The 19,728-nt window shown below is 42.3% G+C and overlaps 1 protein-coding gene across 5 annotated transcripts in view; it reads right to left on the bottom strand.

Moving 5' to 3' along the window:
* RNF157 (ring finger protein 157) overlaps positions 1–19,728 on the bottom strand; it is a 79,666-nt gene that overhangs the window by 45,384 nt on the left and 14,554 nt on the right. For all 5 annotated transcript variants that reach the window (XR_002646837.3, XM_089901656.1, XM_089901655.1 and 2 more), the window contains exon 2: positions 11,555–11,673. Coding sequence is in view for 4 of the 5 variants with exons in the window: in XM_089901656.1 (XP_089757782.1) it covers positions 11,555–11,673 (119 nt within the window). In the remaining variant the exon portion in view is untranslated. The remainder of the gene's footprint in view (positions 1–11,554; positions 11,674–19,728) is intronic.

The raw sequence follows: 19,728 nt of genomic DNA, 5'->3' as shown, positions 1-19,728 counted from the left end.
CCTCCTCCAGCTCGTGCATATGTCCTGGTTATAAAGTAAGTTCCTTCAGGCAGGGATTTCATTTTATCTTTGTATCTCTAGTGTTGAACATGAGCCTGAGGATGATAGGGGTTCAGTCAAATGAACCCCTATGAAGGAATGACTGACTGAGTCAATCAATCAATGACTTGTGTAATGGGGGGGGAGATCAACGTGGGCATGGCCTCATGATTATCGAAGAAAACTATCTTCTCAACTAGGACAGAAACCAAAGTATGATAAGAACGGAGAAGAAACTGTTTCCTTCTCCTTCTCTCCTTTCTTCTCCCAGTGCATAATTTTATAATCCAAATTGATTTTGAAATTCTTATATTGGGAAGGTAACCCACTAGGTCAACAGCTACTAAACACTGTTCTTATTCCTCATCATCTCCAGCAAAGTTTCTTGTCCAGAGAATTTTTTTTCCTTTCTCTCATAATTTCAGGCTACATTACAACCCCTCTCTATAGCCCTAATCCATGAAACTATACCCTGAGGCCTACACACCAGACACACAGAACCATGATCCCTGTCTTATATCCCCAAGCAATGCAGTAGATCTAATATGCAGCATCCTATTAGTTAAGAAAGGAGCAATTAAAAAAAAAAAAGAAATCTGGGACTTCCCTGGTGGCGCAGTGGTTAAGACTCCGTGCTCCCAATGTAGGGGGCCCAGGTTCGATCCTTGGTCCAGGAACTAGATCCCACATGCATGCCACAGCTAAGAGTTCCCATGTCACAACTAAGACCCAACACAGCCAAATCAATAAATAAAATAAATAAATATTAAAACAAACAAAAAAAGAAAAGAAATCTAGGCAGCAGTTTCAAACTATCCTCCCAAAGGTACTTATCAACTACAAAGGGAAAGGTGGTAACTCTACCATGGAGAAACCCATGGTGAATTATATCTCAATAAAGCTGTTATTTAACAAAGTAATGCAGATGTGACCAGGGTCAGGCATAGAGTGGACTTCCAAGGTGCTGGCGATATTCCATTTCTCCATCTGGGTGGCGAGTCCAAGGGTGTTTGTAGTTTCTTTACCTGTAGATATGTGTTTTATATGCTTCCATATAAATATTTCACAATTCACAAGACAAAAATGAAAAGAAAAAAAACAACAATAGAAAGTAAATTAAAAGCAGTTGGGGCTTCCCTGGTGGCGCAGTGGTTGAGAGTCCGCCTGCCGATGCAGGGGATGGGGGTTCGTGCCCCGGTCCGGGAAGATCCCACATGCCGCGGAGCGGCTGGGCCCGTGAGCCATGGCCGCTGAGCCTGCGCATCCGGAGCCTGTGCTCCGCAACGGGAGAGGCCACAACAGTGAGAGGCCCGCGTACCGCAGAAAAACAAAAACAAAACAAAACAAAACAAAAAACAGTTGGGTTTTGTTTCCAGAAAAGATAATTTTTTAAAAAAGGAACAAAAAAATAAATAAATAAAAAATAAAAAAAGGAACATACGGCAGAAGCAGTCCTATCAGCTGATCTGACTTCTTTGCGGGCACCCCCTCTCACCACTGGGACCTCAGCATGAAGTGTAGCTGCCCTGGATAGTGTGACTCGCTGGCCTCTGTCATACCAACGGGACCCCTGTGCGTCCCATGATCCATCTACTACAGAAACCCATCTCCATAAAACAGAATTCCCAGGGTGGAAAACTAAGACAGAAGCCACTAAAAATCCTCTTCTTAGTGCCAGGTAGCAAACGCTTGGACCCAACCAACTAGCTTCCAAAGTTGTCTTTTTTATGTTATAACTTACTATCCAAAGGTGGAGCTAACGTTACACCTACTGTTAAGTCTCATATTTTATGCTTTCATTTACCTAAAAGAGAATCTATCCTACTCTGCATGTAAAAGTAACCAGCTTTCTCACGTTGTCTCTGGAGTCAAGAGACAGTTGAAACTAACTCTTGAATAAGATCTACAATTTGGTTATATTCTCTCGGTATTTGGAAAAATGACTAGGATGTTATCTGTACACTGCAAAGTAGTCTTCGTTTATGTATTTGATATTTATTCACTGAGCGTCAGGAAACAACTTTCCCTAGAAGAAGGTATTTGAAATGATTTCTTCATCTTTATTAAGAATTAAAAGGTAACATAAATAGGATTTTTTGGGGGGGGAAGGATATAAAAACAAGTTAAATTTCAAAATTGAAGCCCTACAATAATTTCATTAAAATAAGTTCCTAAAACTGAATGGTCATTTCTTCCCTAGGCCAATACTGGTGTGCATGTGTGCCTTAAAAACTGAATGTAATACTCATGTTAATAGCAGCATTATTCATAACAGCCAAGGGGTGGAAGCAACCCAAGTGTCCACTGACAGATAAATGGATAAACAAAATGTGCTCTATCCATACAATGGAATATTATTCAGCCTTCAAAAGGAAGGAAATTCTGACACAGGCTACACCATGGATGAACCCTGAAGTCATTAGGCTCTGTGAAATAAACCAGTCACAAAAAGACAAATACTGTAAGAACCCACTTAGATGAGGTACTGGAGTAGTCAAATTCTTAGAGACAGAAAGTAGAACGGTGGTTGCCAGGGGCTAGGGGGAGAGGAAAAGGAGGAGTTAGTATTTAATGGGGACAGAGTTTCAGTTTTGCAAGATGAAAAGAGTTCTGGAGACCGGGTGTAGAACACTGTCAATGTACTGAACTATATCCTTAAAATGGTTAAGATGATACCTTTTATGTTATGTGTATTTTGTCACATTTTTTGAAAAACTGAAAGTAAAAGATCGAGAAGATCACTTACTGAACTGAGCAGGGTGGTCACCTCTGGGGAGAGCCCAGAAGTAGGGAGACATGTATTATAAAAATGCTGTTTTTAAAAAATCCTTACGTAAAGCTGTCTGTAAAGCCTTAAAAGCATTTAAAAAGTATGAATATTTGGGCTTCCCTGGTGGCGCAGTGGTTAAGAATCTGCCTGCCAATGCAGGGGACATGGGTTTGAGCCCTGGTCTAGGAAGATCCCACATGCGGCGGAGCAACTAAGCCCGTGAGCCACAACTACTGAGCCTGTACTCTAGAGCTTGCGTGCCACAACTATTGAAGCCCATGTGCCTAGAGCCTGTGCTCTGCAACAAGAGAAGCCACCGCAAGGAGAAGCCCATGCACCACAACGAAGAATAGCCCCCACTCGTCTCAACTAGAGAAAGCCTGCGCACAGCAACGAAGACCCAACGCAGCCAAAAATAAATAAATTAAATAAATAATTTTTTTAAAAAGTATGAATATTTATTCCCTAGTTTAGCTCTTTTATAATCTGGGTTTTCTTTTACTCTCAGGTTGTTAAAAGCAGGCCACATCCACACCTAATCTGACGTTTCTAAAGCTGAACCATCGCAGCCTGACACCCAAAGGCTAACGCTCCATCCCTCTCCATGCTTATTCTGATGTTTTTCTCATTTTCCACAAGCCCGTAACCACTCAGCAGACCACATCCTTCTTGCAGTTCATTAAAAAAAAATTAAAACCATTATTCTACGAATTTCCTTAATTTTCCTACCGCTATATATTCTCCTCTATATATTTTATTTCCTTCCTGTGCTCAGCAGTAATCCCTTCTCTATTTTTAGAAAAAATTTAAATGCTTTTAATTAAAAAGTGAAACCATGTTCACTGGGGAAAATTCAAACAACATAGAAGAATATGAAGGAAGTACCTCCCCTCACTGATGCACCCCCAAGAGTTACCCCATCACAGGTTAAAATGCATTGTGCTCATGTATTTTTATGCACCTGTAAATATCAACATAAATGTACGCATATATTTTTATACACTGTTACTTTTATCAGAAATGAAACCAGGGACTTCCCTGGTGGCGTGGTGGTTAAGATTTCGAGCTCCCAATGCAAGGGGCCCGGGTTGAATCCCTGGTCAGGGATTAGATCCCACATGCATGCTGCAACTAAGGAGCCAGTGAGCCGTAACTAAGGAGCCTGCCTGCAGAAACTGAGACCCAGTGCAACCAAATAAATAAATAAATATTAAAAAAATAAAATAAAGAAATGAAACCAGGTTCTACATTATATACAGGAACTTGTTTTTTTTTTGGTAAACGATGTGGTCATAGATATATTTTCACCTCAGTGGATACAGCTCTACTTTATTTTTGGCTGAATACCAGTTCATAGTATAGACACACTATAATTTATTTAACAATTCCTGCCTGACGTGTGGAAAACCCACACACACATCTGGTGTCAAAAGTGAATCAGGAGGGAATTCCCTGGTGGCCCAGTGGTTAAGAATCTGCCTGCCAATGCAGGGGACACGGGTTTGAAACCTGGTCTGGGAAGATCCCACATGCCGTGGAGCAACTAAGCCCGTGTGCCACAACTACTGAGCCTGTGCTCTAGAGCCCGTGAGCTGCAGCTACTAAGCCCGCGTGCCACAACTACTGAAGCCCGTGCTCTGCAACAAGAGAAGCCACCGCAGTGAGAAGCCTGCGCACTGCAACGAAGAGTAGCCCCTGCTCACCACAACTAGAGAAAGCCCGCATGCAGCAACAAAGACCCAACGCAGCCATAAATAAATAAATAAATACATAAATAAATAAATACATAAATAAAAAGTGAATCGGAAAAAAAAAAAAGTGAATCAGGGGACTTCCCTGGTGGCACAGTGGTTAAAAACCGCCAGCCAATGTAGGGGACATGGGTTTGAGCACTGGTCTGGGAAGATCCCACATGCCATGGAGCAACTAAGCCAGTGCATCACAACTACTGAGCCCGCGTGCCACAACTACTGAAGCCCGCGCACCTAGAGCCCATGCTCCACAACAAGAGAAGCCACTGAAAGGAGAAGTCTGTGCACCACAACGAAGAGTAGCCCCCACTCGCCACAACTAGAGAAAGCCGGCGCATAGCTAACGAAGACCCAACGCAGCCAAAGATAAAATAAATAAACATTAATTAATTAATTTTAAAAATGTGAATCAGCATTGTAGTAGAATACTGAGAGCAGAGGAAACACACAGGAGTATGTTTTTCCTTTACATGGGCACTCAGAGAAGTGAAATAGCTGGGCCACAGCTGAAAATTTACTAAATATTGCCAAACTGAACGCCCAAAACAAAAACAGTTGTAGTACAATTATAAAGGAAGGAAGAAGGAAAGAAGATAGCAGACAAAAGGCAAAAAATCCAATCTAATACACACACACACACACACTCACTCGGAAAAGAGGTCCACTCCTTCCATGGACTTTAGTGCTATGGACTCATGTCCCCCTCCCCCATTCATACGTTGAAGCCCAACTTCCAGTGTGACTATATTTGGAGATGGGGCTTTTGGGAGGTAATTAGGGTTAGATAAGGTCATAACGGTGGGCCCCTCAAGATGGGATTAGTGGCTTTATAAGAACAGAAATAGAGATATCAGTCTCTCTCTTTTTTTGTCTTTTTGGCCACACCGTGCGGCTTGCAGGATCTCAGTTCCCCAACCAGGGATTGAACCTGGGCCATGGTAGTGAAAGCCCGGAATCCTAACCACTAGGCAACCAGGGAACTCCCAGTCTCTTTCTGCCATGTGAGGACACAGTAAGAAGGCAGTCATTGCAAGCCAGGAAGAGGGCCTTCACCAGCAACCCAGTCTGCCGGCACCTCGGTCTTGGATTTCTCAGCCTCCAGAACTGTGAGAAGTGAGTACGTGTTGTTTAAGCCACCCAGCCTGTGGTATTTTGTTACGGCAGCCTGGGCAGATGAATACAGGCTCCAAGGCAGTAGATACTGGGGTACTTGTGACCAACCGGTCTGGTTACACTGGGGCCTGGGCACAAACCAACCTGCAGACAAAACCCGTGCAGAGCATCCCATTTAAGTGGTAGCTGCCCCCAGGGGCTCCTCCTCCATGTACCCTGACTTAACTTCTCCCCTTCCCTCAACTCACACTGCCCACAACTTTTGAATCTGCACCATCCTTATTTTTTAATGCCACTATCCTAGTTCAGGTACTTTTCATTCTTAACTAAAACTACGACCTCTTAACTGGTCTCCTTAATCTCCTCCCTTTCTGATCCACTCTACACTGTGAGTTGATTTAAAGAGTTAACTTTCTAAAATGGAAATCAAATCACAATAGTTGTCATTATTTGGATTCTGAAAATATTTCAGCAAGATGGATAGTTTTTTAAACTTTTTTTTTTTTAATTTTTTGGCTGCACCGTGTGGCTTGTGGGATCTTAGTTCCCTGACCAGGGACTGAACCCAGGCCTGCAGCAGTGAGAGCGTGGAGTCCTAACCACTGGACCACCGGGGAATTCCCAAAATGTTTTTTTTTTTTTTTGCGGTACGCGGGCCTCTCACTGTTGTGGCCTCTCCCGTTGCGGAGCACAGGCTCCGGACGCGCAGGCTCAGCGGCCATGGCTCACTGGCCCAGCCGCTCCGCGGCATGTGGGATCTTCCCAGGCCGGGGCACAAACACGTGTCCCCTGCATCGGCAGGCGGACTCTCAACCACTGCACCATCAGGGAAGCCCCAAGATGGGTATTTTTATAGATGGGGAAACAGAGGCTCAGTGATGGCCAATACCTGAACCTACACCACAAAGCTAGTCAATGGCAAAGCCACTCATGACTACGACCTTCTCTACTGCCATAGAAAAGGATAAGCTTCTCAGTACAATATTCACAGCCCTTCGAACACGGGCCCAGTTTGTCTTTCCAACCTCATCTCCCACCAACATCCCTCATGATCCAGTCCTTACAGACTACTTGCCATTCTGGAAGCCCAATGTACACTTCTGCATCTTTGCGCTTCCTTGCAGCGCTTGTTAATTCTGCCTTAATGACCTTCCCAGTCTCCACCCAGGAAGTCCTGCTCATCACTCCAGGTTCCAGGACTCCTCTCTCAGAGCCAGTTCCCTGGGCGGAGGGCATCCCCACTCCCCTGCGCTTTCAGATTACTCTGGCCCTGTCTCTCTCGGAGAACTTACCACGATCCATCACAGTCAGGGGCAATCTGCCCACCCCACTCCGCCAGAGCTCCTCGGGGCAGGAGCCAAGTCCTTCTCACCTTTGCATTCCCCGTTGCGAGCACAATATATGACTCACAGATATTTACTGCGTGAATAAACGGCACCATGGTTAACACAAAGCTCTATATGTGTAAAATCCTGCTTCATAAATGGATATATCGCCAAGTTCCTTTAACTAACTTGCTCTCCCTGCCCATATGTGAATAAAAGGGTTCAGTTTATGGCAACTGGATTTAAGCACAACTTTGGGGTACATCTCTATGAGAGGAAGAAGGAAAGCCCACCTGTGTGCGCCTCGGTTCTTAACACCAGCTGTGCAGCCTGGCTGCAGGGAGCGTGAGGAAGAAGTGACAAAACACACAAGAGGTTGTGGAGTATTAGGGGCCCAACGAAAACTCAGCTGCTTCCTCTCAGATGACAGGAGAGGTCTGAACTCTGGAGAGTCAAGAGAGCACTTGATATCTGACAATCCTAATGTCCCTAAGCCTCCAAATAATTTAGAGTGTTAGCAGTAATTTACCTCAACAAAATAAGATCTAATGCAATAAAGGACCAAAAAAATCAGCACCAGCTCTTCTGCCACCTAAGAAGGGGAGGAATGGCCTTTACTCAACTGTGATGTACAAACACAACCATCTTATCTCCTCTATATAGGGACCAGGGCAGAAAGCCCTTCAGAAGCCCTGTTCACTACTTAAGACAGTTGCTTAAAAACCAGTGGGTATTCTCTCCACCCAGAGCTATCAGTAACTGCAGAAATAACCAACCTGAAAGCCTAGTGAGTGCAGGTAACATTGCTCCATACCTCTTTGCATCCAGCAGTTGCAATGCATTTTTCAAGCATGACATTCCTATAAAGTCAGAACTGCCTCCACTTTACAAGTGGGTGATTTGAGAACCTGAGTGATGGACTTGCCAAGGTTGCGAAGAGTTTAAGGTACGTAAAACTTCCAATCTTGATTCCAACCTCTCTTCAACCATCCTTCTATATATACACACACTCTTGTTCTTTAAATCTGACCTGAAGACTTGATAATACATTTGACTTTGATGGATTATCCTAAGTGGGAGATCAGCTCCAGTAAAAACTACAGGCTGAGCGATAACTGAATGGTACTCATCTTAGTCTGATCGTTCAGAAATGACAGGAAAAACAAGACCCAGAAGCCAGGAAGTCTATGGCATTTATAATTTAATCTAATAATTTATTTCAACATATTTTGTCCCCATCTCTCTGGAAAGAGGTGCTGTTCCTGCCTGAAGCTGCTGGATGGCTTTATAAGGCTGTTTGCTTTCCTCTGCAACCTGACGCCCATTTACCGACACCGAGATACGTTACTAGAGAGTAGAGGTCAGCTCTGCAGAACTCAAGCGACCAGTCAACCTTCAATCGATGGGCCTTCCCCTAAACAAGCTGACCTGCGGTAACGGCAAACTCCCCAGGTCAGGTCAGCAGGTGGAATTACACACCAGCTATGGACTCTGTCAAGAGACACTCAGGAGAACATGTCATGGCCATGTTGGCTACTTTCGGATGGTTGTCTCTCCATATCTCACAAACCTCACTTGATGATCTACTTAGACAGACTCACAGACAGGACATGCGCAGGGGTCCTGAGTGCACCTCACCTGACCAGCAGGAAAGGGCAGAGGACCCCAGGCTCTGGAGCTGGACTGCTGGGATCAAATCCTGATTTAGTCACTTCCAGGCTTTGCGATCTTTGTTTCAATTCTTTGTGTCTCTTTGTTCTTCGTCTGTCAAATCAGGACCCTACTCGTTAGGGTGAGAACGCAACGAGAGAACACGTACGGAGAACTTAGCACAACCGGGCCTGGCAAAGGGTAAGTGTCCAATAAATGTTAGCTATTATTATTATTAACTAAGAAAGGGGGAAAGCAAAGGGAAATGTGCTACATTTCTTCTGTTTTCTCTGCTTCTACCTCCCTCTTTGAAGTGACCCTGATATGCTTCCTTAACATGAAATCATGATGTCTTTTGAGAACATTTGCTCTGTGCAACATGAAGCATAGTTAATGATTACTTCATAAAAACAACAACAGAACGGCCAGTGTTGATACTCCTTTGGGAGAGAGCCTGCAAGTGAAGGTCAAGTCTGCTCTCCTGTGCTCCTGGAAGAGCTCATTCATTCACAGGCTCACAGAGAAGTGTAAACAAGGCGGTTAAACTTTGCGAAGGTTCGTTAGCTGGCATAAACCTCAAAATGAACCTAAAGAAGTGTTCCCTTGTTTTAAAATCATCTTTGGGACTTCTCTGGTGGCGCAGTGGTTAAGAATCCGCCTGCCAATGCAGGGGACACGGGTTCGAGCCCTGGTCCGGGAAGATCCCACATGCCGCAGAGCAGCTAAGCCCGTGCGCCACAACTACTGAGCCTGCGCTCTACAGCCCACGAGCCACAACTACTGAAGCCCGCGTGCCTAGAGCCCGTGCTCTGCAACAAGAGAAGCCACCGCAGTAAGAAGCCCACACACCACAACGAAGAGCAGCCCCTGCTCACCACAACTAGAGAAAGCCACGCACAGCAACAAAGACCCAAAGCAGCCAAAACTAAATAAATTAAATAATCTATGGCCTGAAAAGGTAAAAAAACAAAACAACTACACTATTTTAAAGTACATAAACTATTCTGACACCAGAGGAAAGAAAAAAGGAAGGAAGAAATGGACGCAAACAACAAGTCCATGTGAGAAGAAAGGGCATTTTCCAGGCATAAGCTGACTCTCGGTGAATGAGGAAGAGTACTTAACTGGCTCAATCAGAAAAAAAAGATCTTTCCACTCTAATGGCTAAGGTAGTAGCAGCAAAATCAGAGAATAGACATTTGGTAAGTGTGAGCTGTCAGAAGTGAATCTGAAGCAGAAAGGACTTGGTATTTTCTAAAGTACTATTATTGGACTAAGAATTAGAAGGTGTTGAAGGGGCGGATTGTCACCCCAGATAGAAAGGAAGAAAACAATGTAAACCACCACCAACAACAACAACGTTTTTTAATTAAAGCTCCAGATGGAAGATCATCACCAGATTAACCTTCCTAAAAAGCAAACAAACAAACAAACAAAATAATTTCTCCAGGGCACTTATCTGCCTAAAAACCTTCAGTGTTCCCCAGAGCCTACAGGAGAGAGTGGAAAACGTCTCGAGGTAATGGAGTCCCCACCTACCTTTCCAATCTTGTTTCGCCATCAGGAAAGGTCCACTCCCGCCAGACTGGCTTCCTTATTTGTTCCAGGGGAGGAACAAACCATGCTCATTTCAGCTTTGTATCCCCAGCGCCTATCACAGTACCTGGTACACAGTAGTTTCTCAGTAAATGGTTGCTGATTCAACAGAAACGTGAATGCTTTCAGGCCTGCGCTCTGCACCTCACTCCCGGGAAGCCCCTTTCCCACCCGCCTCGTGAAAACCCAGCCATCCTCCAAGGCCTTGTTCTCCACACCAGCACTGAAGCATCTGCCCTTGCCACTCCCCTCCCCCACTCCCTATTCCTACAGAACCCCATCCCTTCAGACCCTGAGTGCTGTTGAAACATTTCCTGTTCCTATGTTTTGTCTGCCCCACTAAACTAGGAGTTTCTGGAGAAAGGCAGGATATTTTGAAGCAATGAGAAGCAGTGGAAAGGTTATGGATCTCTGGCTAGGCAGATCTGGTTATGTGACTTTGGGAAAACTTTCTGTAAAGCACTTCGAACAGGGCCCGGAACATAGTATGCACTTCATAAAGGCTCTTCATCTCTCGGAACCTCAGTTTTCTCACAACCTCACTTCTCTCGCTTACAAAATGGGATTGATAAGAAATCCTCTGTCAGGTGGGTCTTTGTGAAGATTAGGAATAATGCCTGAGAAGTCTCTAGGGCCTTCCTTAGCACACAGCAGCCACTCAATAGCCATATGGAAGCTATTATTACAAAGCCTCAGGCTGGGTGCAGAGAAAATGCTCCATAAACATTTATGGAATGAGTTGAATGAATGGAGAGAGAGACAGTCTGATAGCAGATCAGATATCAAGGGGAACTTTTTGAGTCATTCATTCAACAGATCTTTATTAAGGGCTTATCATAATGTCCCAGGCTTTGTCCTGGGTGCTGGGATGCAGCAGTAGGACAGCCCTTGCCCTGTGAAATGTACCTTCTGATGGGGAAGGCAGATAATAAACAGGAGGAGACAGAAATAAATGCTTATATGGTATTAAGTGCTATGAAGAGGAATGAAAAGCAAGGTGAGGGCAAGCTAGGGGCTGGGCAAGGGCAGTCCGCAGAGGTAGCATTTAGGCAGAGCTTCAGATCCCTAGGAGAGCTGGGGTTTGTGAGCTGTCCTCGCCCTCAGGCAGACTCTGTACTTTTCCACGGGGCGGCCTCTAGTGCCAGGAGACCCTGATCCATCAAAGAGGCTGCGGTCTGGCTCCCAGGGCCCCTCTTAACTCAGACCAAGCTACAAACACTGCTGAACCAGCAATTACAAACTTATTTTGACAAGAACATTTGACTTGGGCCACTTAGCCCCGCGTGGATGTAAATGGATTACAATCATACCGCAACTGGTCTGTTCCCCAGAAAGTTCAGATCGCTGTTCTCTCCAAACAGGTAGCCTTCGGGATGAGTTGAATCAAACTTCTCTCCTCCCATAATGAAGTGGCTGGCAAAATAGCTTCCTAGAGGGCGAGAGACAGAAAAATCAAACAGAAACCAGTCAAACTAAGCCAAGCGAAAAAGCTGATGCGGGAAAAAAAAAAAAAAAAAGGTTAACCCTTCAACAAACAATTAGAGCAACTTCTAACCTTAGGAAAATTTTCTTCTCTTGATTGGGGATAATGGCACAAAATAAGCAAAATCATAGCAGTGAGAACCCAAGATACCAAATATAAAATAGACCACCGTATTCCTTGTGACATTCTTAATTGAATCTTTACCATGATCTGCCTATGATACCATGAAGCAAAAGACCAGAAGGCCCCACCATGCACATGAACATATAATGTATGAACATATCTATGTTTTTTATATATATATATGTTAATGAACATATATATGTGTTTTGTTCCTGATTTTTTTCCTTACACTGGAAGCGATTATTCTTTGTTCTCCACCTCTTCAGGAATCTTAACTGCAGGTATCAGCGTGCATACACACATACGTTTCTTTGCCTAGATTTGTCATAAGCCAGCTCATACCTATACACCGAAGTCTCAGCACCTACCTACCTATGTGTATACCTCCATAACCCTCCACAATGAAGGCCCTTTGTTTTTCATATTTGTTTCATAATGATTGTTTAATAGGAAAATACAAATTTAAATAATACTGCCCCAGGCTTTACCTACCTACTACCACATAGATTATGTAGTTTAATTGGACAGGTTTAGTGCTATGAAAGATACAGACACATACACAAACCCTAGTCTCAAATTCATTAGCAGTGCTGATGGCCAAGGTTACAGGGACATCAGTCACACGGGCTCTCTTTGCCCCACCTTGACCAGCTAGGAGGCAGGGATATTTTCAACTCTACACTAACCAGATGCAATCAGCAGTCAGGGTCAGAATCCCCATCTGCCTTATCCAGATAGAAGGAAGAACCGTGCCAGGACCTGATGGCACTAAGTCACCAGGGGAGGCTTAGGTAACACCACACATTCCATCTGGGAACACTTTCCAAATCTGATGATTAAACGAGTGCTTTTCATAGAATGGATAAACAACAAGGTCCTACTGCATAGCAAAGGGACTATGTTCAATATCCTGTGATAAACCATAGTGGAAAAGAGTAGAAAAAAGAACGTATGTATATGTATAACTGAGTCACTTTGCTGTACAGCAGAAATGAACACTTTGTAAATCAACTATACTTCAATTAAAAATGCTTTTTAAAAAAAATATATCTTTATTGGAGTATAATTGCTTCACAATACTGTTAGTTTCTGTTGCACAACAAAGCGAATCAGCCACATGCATACACGTGTCCCCATATCTCCTCCCTCTTGCGTCTCCCTCCCACCCTCCCTATCCCACCCCTCTAGGTCATCACAAAGCACCGAGGGGATCTCCCTGTGCTATGCGGCTGCTTCCCACCAGCCAAATATTTTACATTCAGTAGTGTATATATGTCAATGCTACTCTCACCCCAAGTCCTCAAGTCCATTCTCTATGCCTGCCTCTATTCCTGCCCTGCAACTAGGTTCATCGGTACCATTTTTTTTTTTTTTAGATCCCATATATATGTGTTAGCATACGGTATTTGTTTTTCTCTTTCTGACTTACTTCACTCTGTATGACATACTCTAGGTCCATCCACCTCACTACAAATAACTCAATTTCATTTCTTTTTATGGCTGAGTAATATTCCATTGTATATATGTGCCACATCTTCTTTATCCATTCATCTGTCGATGGACACTTGGGTTGGTTCCATGTCCTGGCTATTGTAAACAGTGCTGCAATGAACATTGTGGTACATGTCTCTGTTTGAATTACGGTTTTCTCTGGGTATATGCCCAGTAGTGGGGTTGATGGGTCATATGGTAATTCTATTTTTAGTTTTTTAAGGAACCTCCATACTGTTCTCCATGGTGGCTGTATCAATTTACGTTCCTACCAACAGTGCAGAAGGGTTCCCTTTTCACCACACCCCTTCCAGCAAAAAAAATGCTTCTTAAGCCACATTTCTATAATCTAATTCTCCCACAAAGGCAAGCTGTTCAAAGTGAACGACTCCTACCATAACATACTTCATCGATGCTCTCATACACCCCAGTTCTTAGATTAATACAAAGATGAATCGGCAAAAGTCTTCTTTACGTGTTATACGGCTCAGGTCAGTGTTTCAATGTTTTAGGTATACAGCAAACTCTAAAAAAAAATGAGATTCAGCACTTTCAGCCTGTGAAGAAGCCACAGCAAGGAAGGCAGAGAAGAACGTTCTAACAGAAAAACGGAACCAAATGTTCATTTTTTGGATTTTCTACACATGGAGCTGCTTTAGTCTAGAAACACTTATTAAAACAAAACGTGGATAAAATCACTCGCCACAAAGTGAGGCAGTTCTTTCATTAAATAACAGGCAGGAAAACCTTATTTGAAAGTAACAGCTGCCAAAACCAAAGCAATCACTGAGGAACCCTTGAAAGTTACCCATCAAAACGAAAATACACAGGGCAGCCATCTGCAGTGATACAACAGTGCGATTCATCATTTAGGAAAGCTTGGTTATCAATTATTTATGTCTAGCACTTACTAGCCCTATTTTCCACGTGCATAATTTATAGAGAGGGGAGGTGCCTAGTTGCCATAAGCAGAGGCAGCCATCTCAAAGAATCTGTCATTTACTGTTGAACCTTAGTAAAATATATTTTTTATACATTAGACATTATACATTTATTACACATTAGGTGACATTAGAAAAGGGAAAGATGTTTCAACTGATGGATGGATGGCTTGCCCAAATCATGAATAAAGAACCGGGAGAAGCAGGTTTGGTGTCTGGAGTGGTACAGGTTGAGTTCAATGTGGGACACGTTGAGTTTCCAGTACCTGGGAGCAGTCAGGTGAGGGATGTGGGGACAATGAAATCCACGGAGATTTGATCCTAGCAAGAGAAGAGCACTAATGGCTTCAGGGTTAAAGTGTTAAAGATGACAGTGTTCTAGTGGAAATGCCATTTTTTGGGGGAGCTGTGACATTAAAAGAAATTATCCAGAAAGCAGTGCAGAGCTAACTGTAGCCTTGCCTGGCATTAGAAATCAAGAGCACACGTATACCAAGACCTAAAATTAAGGTCAATAATCCACAAATGAAAAGGGGATTTTTCATTTCAGGAGAAGCGTCAATGCCAAGTTCCTGGGAAAAGCTGATCTTCCTTGGTGCACTTATCATCAGGTAAAAGGAAAATTAAACTTAAGACAACCGAAATTTTGTTTTTTCCTCTCTTTGAAATGCACCTCGCTAATAACCCCAGTTAAGACTAGAGAGAGAGCAAACTTGCTATCTGCAGCCTAGCTAAAGCATTCTGCCTGTTTGCCCAGGCTGCCCAGAGGTGTGGATCAGGGCACAGTGACCGAGAGCGGCCACATCAGCAGATGGGAACACCAAACACACTAACAATCCTTGAAAAAAATGCCTTCTGGACAATTTGCACACATTTTTGCTTCTTAGTAAAAGCGCTCTTAGTGAACTGCGCTCTAAAAATCAGAAATGGTAGGGGAAAAAGAACTGCACTAAAACACTTCTTTGCCTATTTGCTAATGGGAAAAAACACACATGACTAGTAGATAACCTGCAAGCTTTCCATTATTAGTTGGCTATAATTTCTTAACCAAATTATATTTAAAACAAAAGGTATGAGTGGGAGGGGAAAAGGGGAATTAGTGTTTAATGGGTACAGAGTTTGTTTTGCAAGAAGAAAAAGTTCTAGAGATTTTAACACTAATGGACTGTACACTTGAAAATGGTTAAGATGGTAAGTTTAATGTTATGTATTTTTAACCACAATAAAAATAAATATCAAGAAAAAAAAAAACAACCATAAGGTATGGCCCAGAATGACCAGTGCTAATACAATATTTTTTCAGTATTTTAAAAAAAGTATTAAAGAAAAAAAGGCATCTAGACAAACAAAAATCAAATTACTTACAAGGGAAGAAAATTACACTAGTACTGTTCTTCCAGATCAGCACTGAACAAAAATACGCTAACACGGGACTTCCCTGGAGGTCCAGCAGTTAAGACTCCACGCTTCCACTGTAGGGGGAGTGGGCTCAATCCCTGGTCCCGGAACTAAGATCCCATATGCCGCGTGGCGTCGCCAAAAAAAAATATATGTATACCATGAGCCATAAATGCAAGCCACATATGTTATTTTAAATGATCTAATAGCCACATTTTTAAAAAGTAAAAATAAGCAAAATTAATTTGAATATATTTTATTTATCCCAATGTTGGATATTCCAATATCCCAATATACCCAAAATATTCTTTCAATAGGTAATCAATATAAAAACTTTTAAGGAGCTATTCACATTCTTTTTTCAACTATCCACGAAGAAAAATACAACTATTTGTTACTCAGCAAGAGAACAAAGAGAAAAATCTTAGAATTCACTAACTTAAATAACTTACCCAGTGAATTAAGATATTAGGGCATATTCCTAACATCACAATGAAATTCAGTGTTGCTCAGTGAATTCCAGAATTTATGTCTGTCCCAGTGAGATATTCGGACATTTGCCACCAAACCACTATGTATTATCACATCACGCAATAAAGGGTAGTTAAACCTCCTTCCCGTCTTTCTACAACTCTGTATTTAAAGGGTTTCCTAAATGTTAACAAACAGAAACTCTAATTTTATTCTAATTTAAAATAACTTTTCTTTCCAAATCTATGATATTACTGAAATATGTTGGTCTACAGAAAAAGGGTTAGGGGAAAAAACCCAACTGTTTAGGCCTCTAGGTAATAGCAATTTATTTATTGTCATGGCATGATTCCAAATCAAAGATTTTAAGGTTTTTGAAACTTTATATTTTATAAAACTAACAAAATTCAAAGACGCTGCTGAGTAAGCAATAAAATTGTGATAATTTGTATAGAGTAAAAGATGAAGCAAAATATATTTTGGATTTTAGTCACTATCTCATGCTAATTGGGAGTTTTTATTGCAAGATCTCTAATCAATCTTCCCTTCTTTTGGTATTTTTTAAAAAATTGAGGTCACAGTAAAATAAATTAGATATCCTGCCTATAAGTGAAAAATACTAATCTTCACCTATTTACTTTTGGACCAATGGAGTTATATCCTTGATTGTTGTAGAAAATGGAATTGTACTTAAAAATAACTTCATACAAAATTAAAATATGGGAAAAAATTTTAAAAATAAATAAAAAGAAAAGGAAATAAAAAAGAAAAAATTAAAATATGGAAAAACTGGCTATGGAAATCCTATTATGTTTTCATATATTTGAAAAATCTTCATCTACATGGCATTTCAATAACATACTTTAAGCTTAAGGTCACAAAAATAAAAGGAAAGTAACAAACTTGTATTTAAACATCTCTAACTGTTCAAGTCAATTCTAATGCTACAGTGCTGCTTTTGTTATTCATGTTTTTCACTTATTTAAAAAAATTATAGGGACTTCCCTGGTGGTGCAATGGTTAAGAATCCACCTGCCAATGCAGGGGACAGGTGTTCGAGCCCTAGTCCGGGAAGATCCCACATGCCGCGGAGCAACTAAGCCCGTGCGCCACAACTACTGAGCCTGTGCTCTAGAGCCCTCAAGCCACAACTACTGAGCCCACGTGCCACAACGACCGAAGCCTACGTGCCTAGAGCCCGTGCTCCGCAAGAGAAGCCACTGCAATGAGAAGTTCACGCACCGCAACAAAGAGTAGCTCCCACTTGCTGCAACTAGAGAAAGCCCGTGCCCAGCAGCCACGACCCAACACAGCCAAAAATAAATTAAATAAACAAAATTTAAAAATTATATAAGTAATACCTGTCTTTGGCAAAAAAAGTAATACAAAGAAGTACGTAATTTAAAAAGTAATAATCCAACACTATGAAAGGTAACTCCATTATTAACAATCCATTTGCAGCCTTCCAGATTTTCCTATACATATATAAACACATTCAGGTTTTCTGTTTTGCTTTATTCTGATATTTAACCTAATTGGGATATTACTGATATTGATCTGCGTGTTGCTTTTTTCCCTAATGTACTGTAGGCATCGTTCCAGGTCTGTACTTATGGATTGACCTCATTGCCTCATTGTTCTTTTTTTTTTTTTGACCCGCTCGCTCCGAGCAGCTTGCGGGATCTTAGTTCCCCAACCAGGGGCTGAACCCGGGCCTCAGCAGTGAAAGCACCAGAGTCCTAACCACTGGACCGCCAGGGAATTCCCGACCTCATTGTTCTTAATGACTACATAATAACCACCCCTTATTGAGGGCTTACTCTACACCAGTGTTGTACTAACAAGCATTATATAGGTTATCCCTCAAAATCCTATAAGGTGGGTGTTACTAATTTTTTTTCTTTTAATTTTACCAAAGAGGAATTGAATGCACAGACAGTTTAAGTACTTTGTCCAAGGTCACACAGCTAGTAAGACGCAGTGTCAGGCCCCAAATCCAGCTATTTTTATTCCAGAGCCTGTGTGTACTCTTAACCATTACACTGTAATCCCAATGAGTGCCCAGATTGAATTAACTCTTTCCCTACTGATAAACACTCCCTATTCTTTCTAGTTTATGTGGCTTGCCTGCTTTTTTTTTTTTTTTTTTTTCCTATTTGTTTTTACATCTGGAATTTGTCCTCACGGACTGTATGGGATAAGAATTTTTTTTTTTCCAAATAGGAAATTTTACTAACACCATTTACTGACTATTCCATTTCCCCCACTAATTTGAAATGCTATTTTTATCATGCTATATATACCTAGATCTGGATTCTATTCTATTCTGAACTAGTACAATATAGTTTTAACAACTGTAGCTTTACAGTATTTACAGCAAGGCACATATCAATGGACCCAAACCTTTCCCACATTCTCAAGTCCCCAAACCTGACCCCTCTACCCGTCTTCCTTTTCTTTTGTGGCACTCCCTCAAAACCCTTCTCCAGGGACTTCCCTGGCCATCCAGTGGTTAAGACTCCGTGCTTCCACTGCAGGGGGCACGGGTTCGATCCCTGGTTGGAGACTATGATTTTGCATGCCGCGCACAGCGCAGCCCCCCAAAAAACCCCCAAACCCTTCTCCATTACAAAAGTTTCATCACCTTACAACCGCCCCATACTTTTATTCATACTTTCTTCCCGTCTCAAGAAGATATTCCTCTTTTCCCTATTCCAAGGTTAACTTCTTCACCTGGGTTCTCATTCCCAACTGCCTCTATGTCCTCCAGACCTCATCAAAAACCATCGTTCTTTCTCAAGATTTCTATTCCCCTCTCTCCGCTGGCCACTTGCCTCATTCTACAAATGTCTTCCCTCCCTGACTAAAAAAACAAATACAAAAACAAGTTCCATCTGCCGTGCCTTAAGACCCACCCACTCACCCATCCATCCATCCACCAGTTCATCCTCTGTCTACTCCCACCCCACATCCAACAACTCCTCAAATCTTTTTTTTTTTCCCCCTCAAATCTTTACAACAGTTTCCACCACTGCACTGAAACTCTTCTCTGGAATACCAAAGAGGCCAACTGTCTTTTCCCACAATTCATTCACCTTACGAATGCTCAGAAGACTTCAACACGAATTTCTGAGTCTTCTTCTTCTTGCCCCACTTTTCCACCCAGCCCCAAACATGGATATGTCTCTAAGAGCCCCATCCTCTGCTTTTTTTTCATTCTTCCTCTCTCTCTCTTCCTCACAGAATCAAAGCAAAGGCTTTGACTTAAGACAGAGCTGGATTTGATCCTGATGCCACCGTCCACTAGCTGTGTGACCTAGGACAAATCATTTAACTTTTTTGAGCATTGGCTTTATTTATTATTTTGGTTGCAACGGGTCTTAGTTGGCGGCACACGGGATCTTCTCTGCGGCGTGCGAACTCTTAGTTGCGGCATGCATGCGGGATCTAGTTCCCCAACCAGGGATCGAACCCAGGCCCCCTGCATGGATTCTTACCCACTGGACCACCAGAGAAGTCCCGCATTGGCTTCTTTATTTGTAAAATGGAGATAATAATACCCCTTTCCAAGGATTGC

This window comes from Delphinapterus leucas, chromosome 19, assembly GCF_059928025.1.
Source record: "Delphinapterus leucas isolate spDelLeu-1000000601 "Yukka" chromosome 19, BTC_Dleu_Yukka2, whole genome shotgun sequence".
NCBI classification, from domain to species: domain Eukaryota; kingdom Metazoa; phylum Chordata; class Mammalia; order Artiodactyla; family Monodontidae; genus Delphinapterus; species Delphinapterus leucas.
The sequence above is the reverse complement of the archived record's forward strand: the minus strand, read 5'-3'. Positions and strand labels throughout refer to the sequence as shown.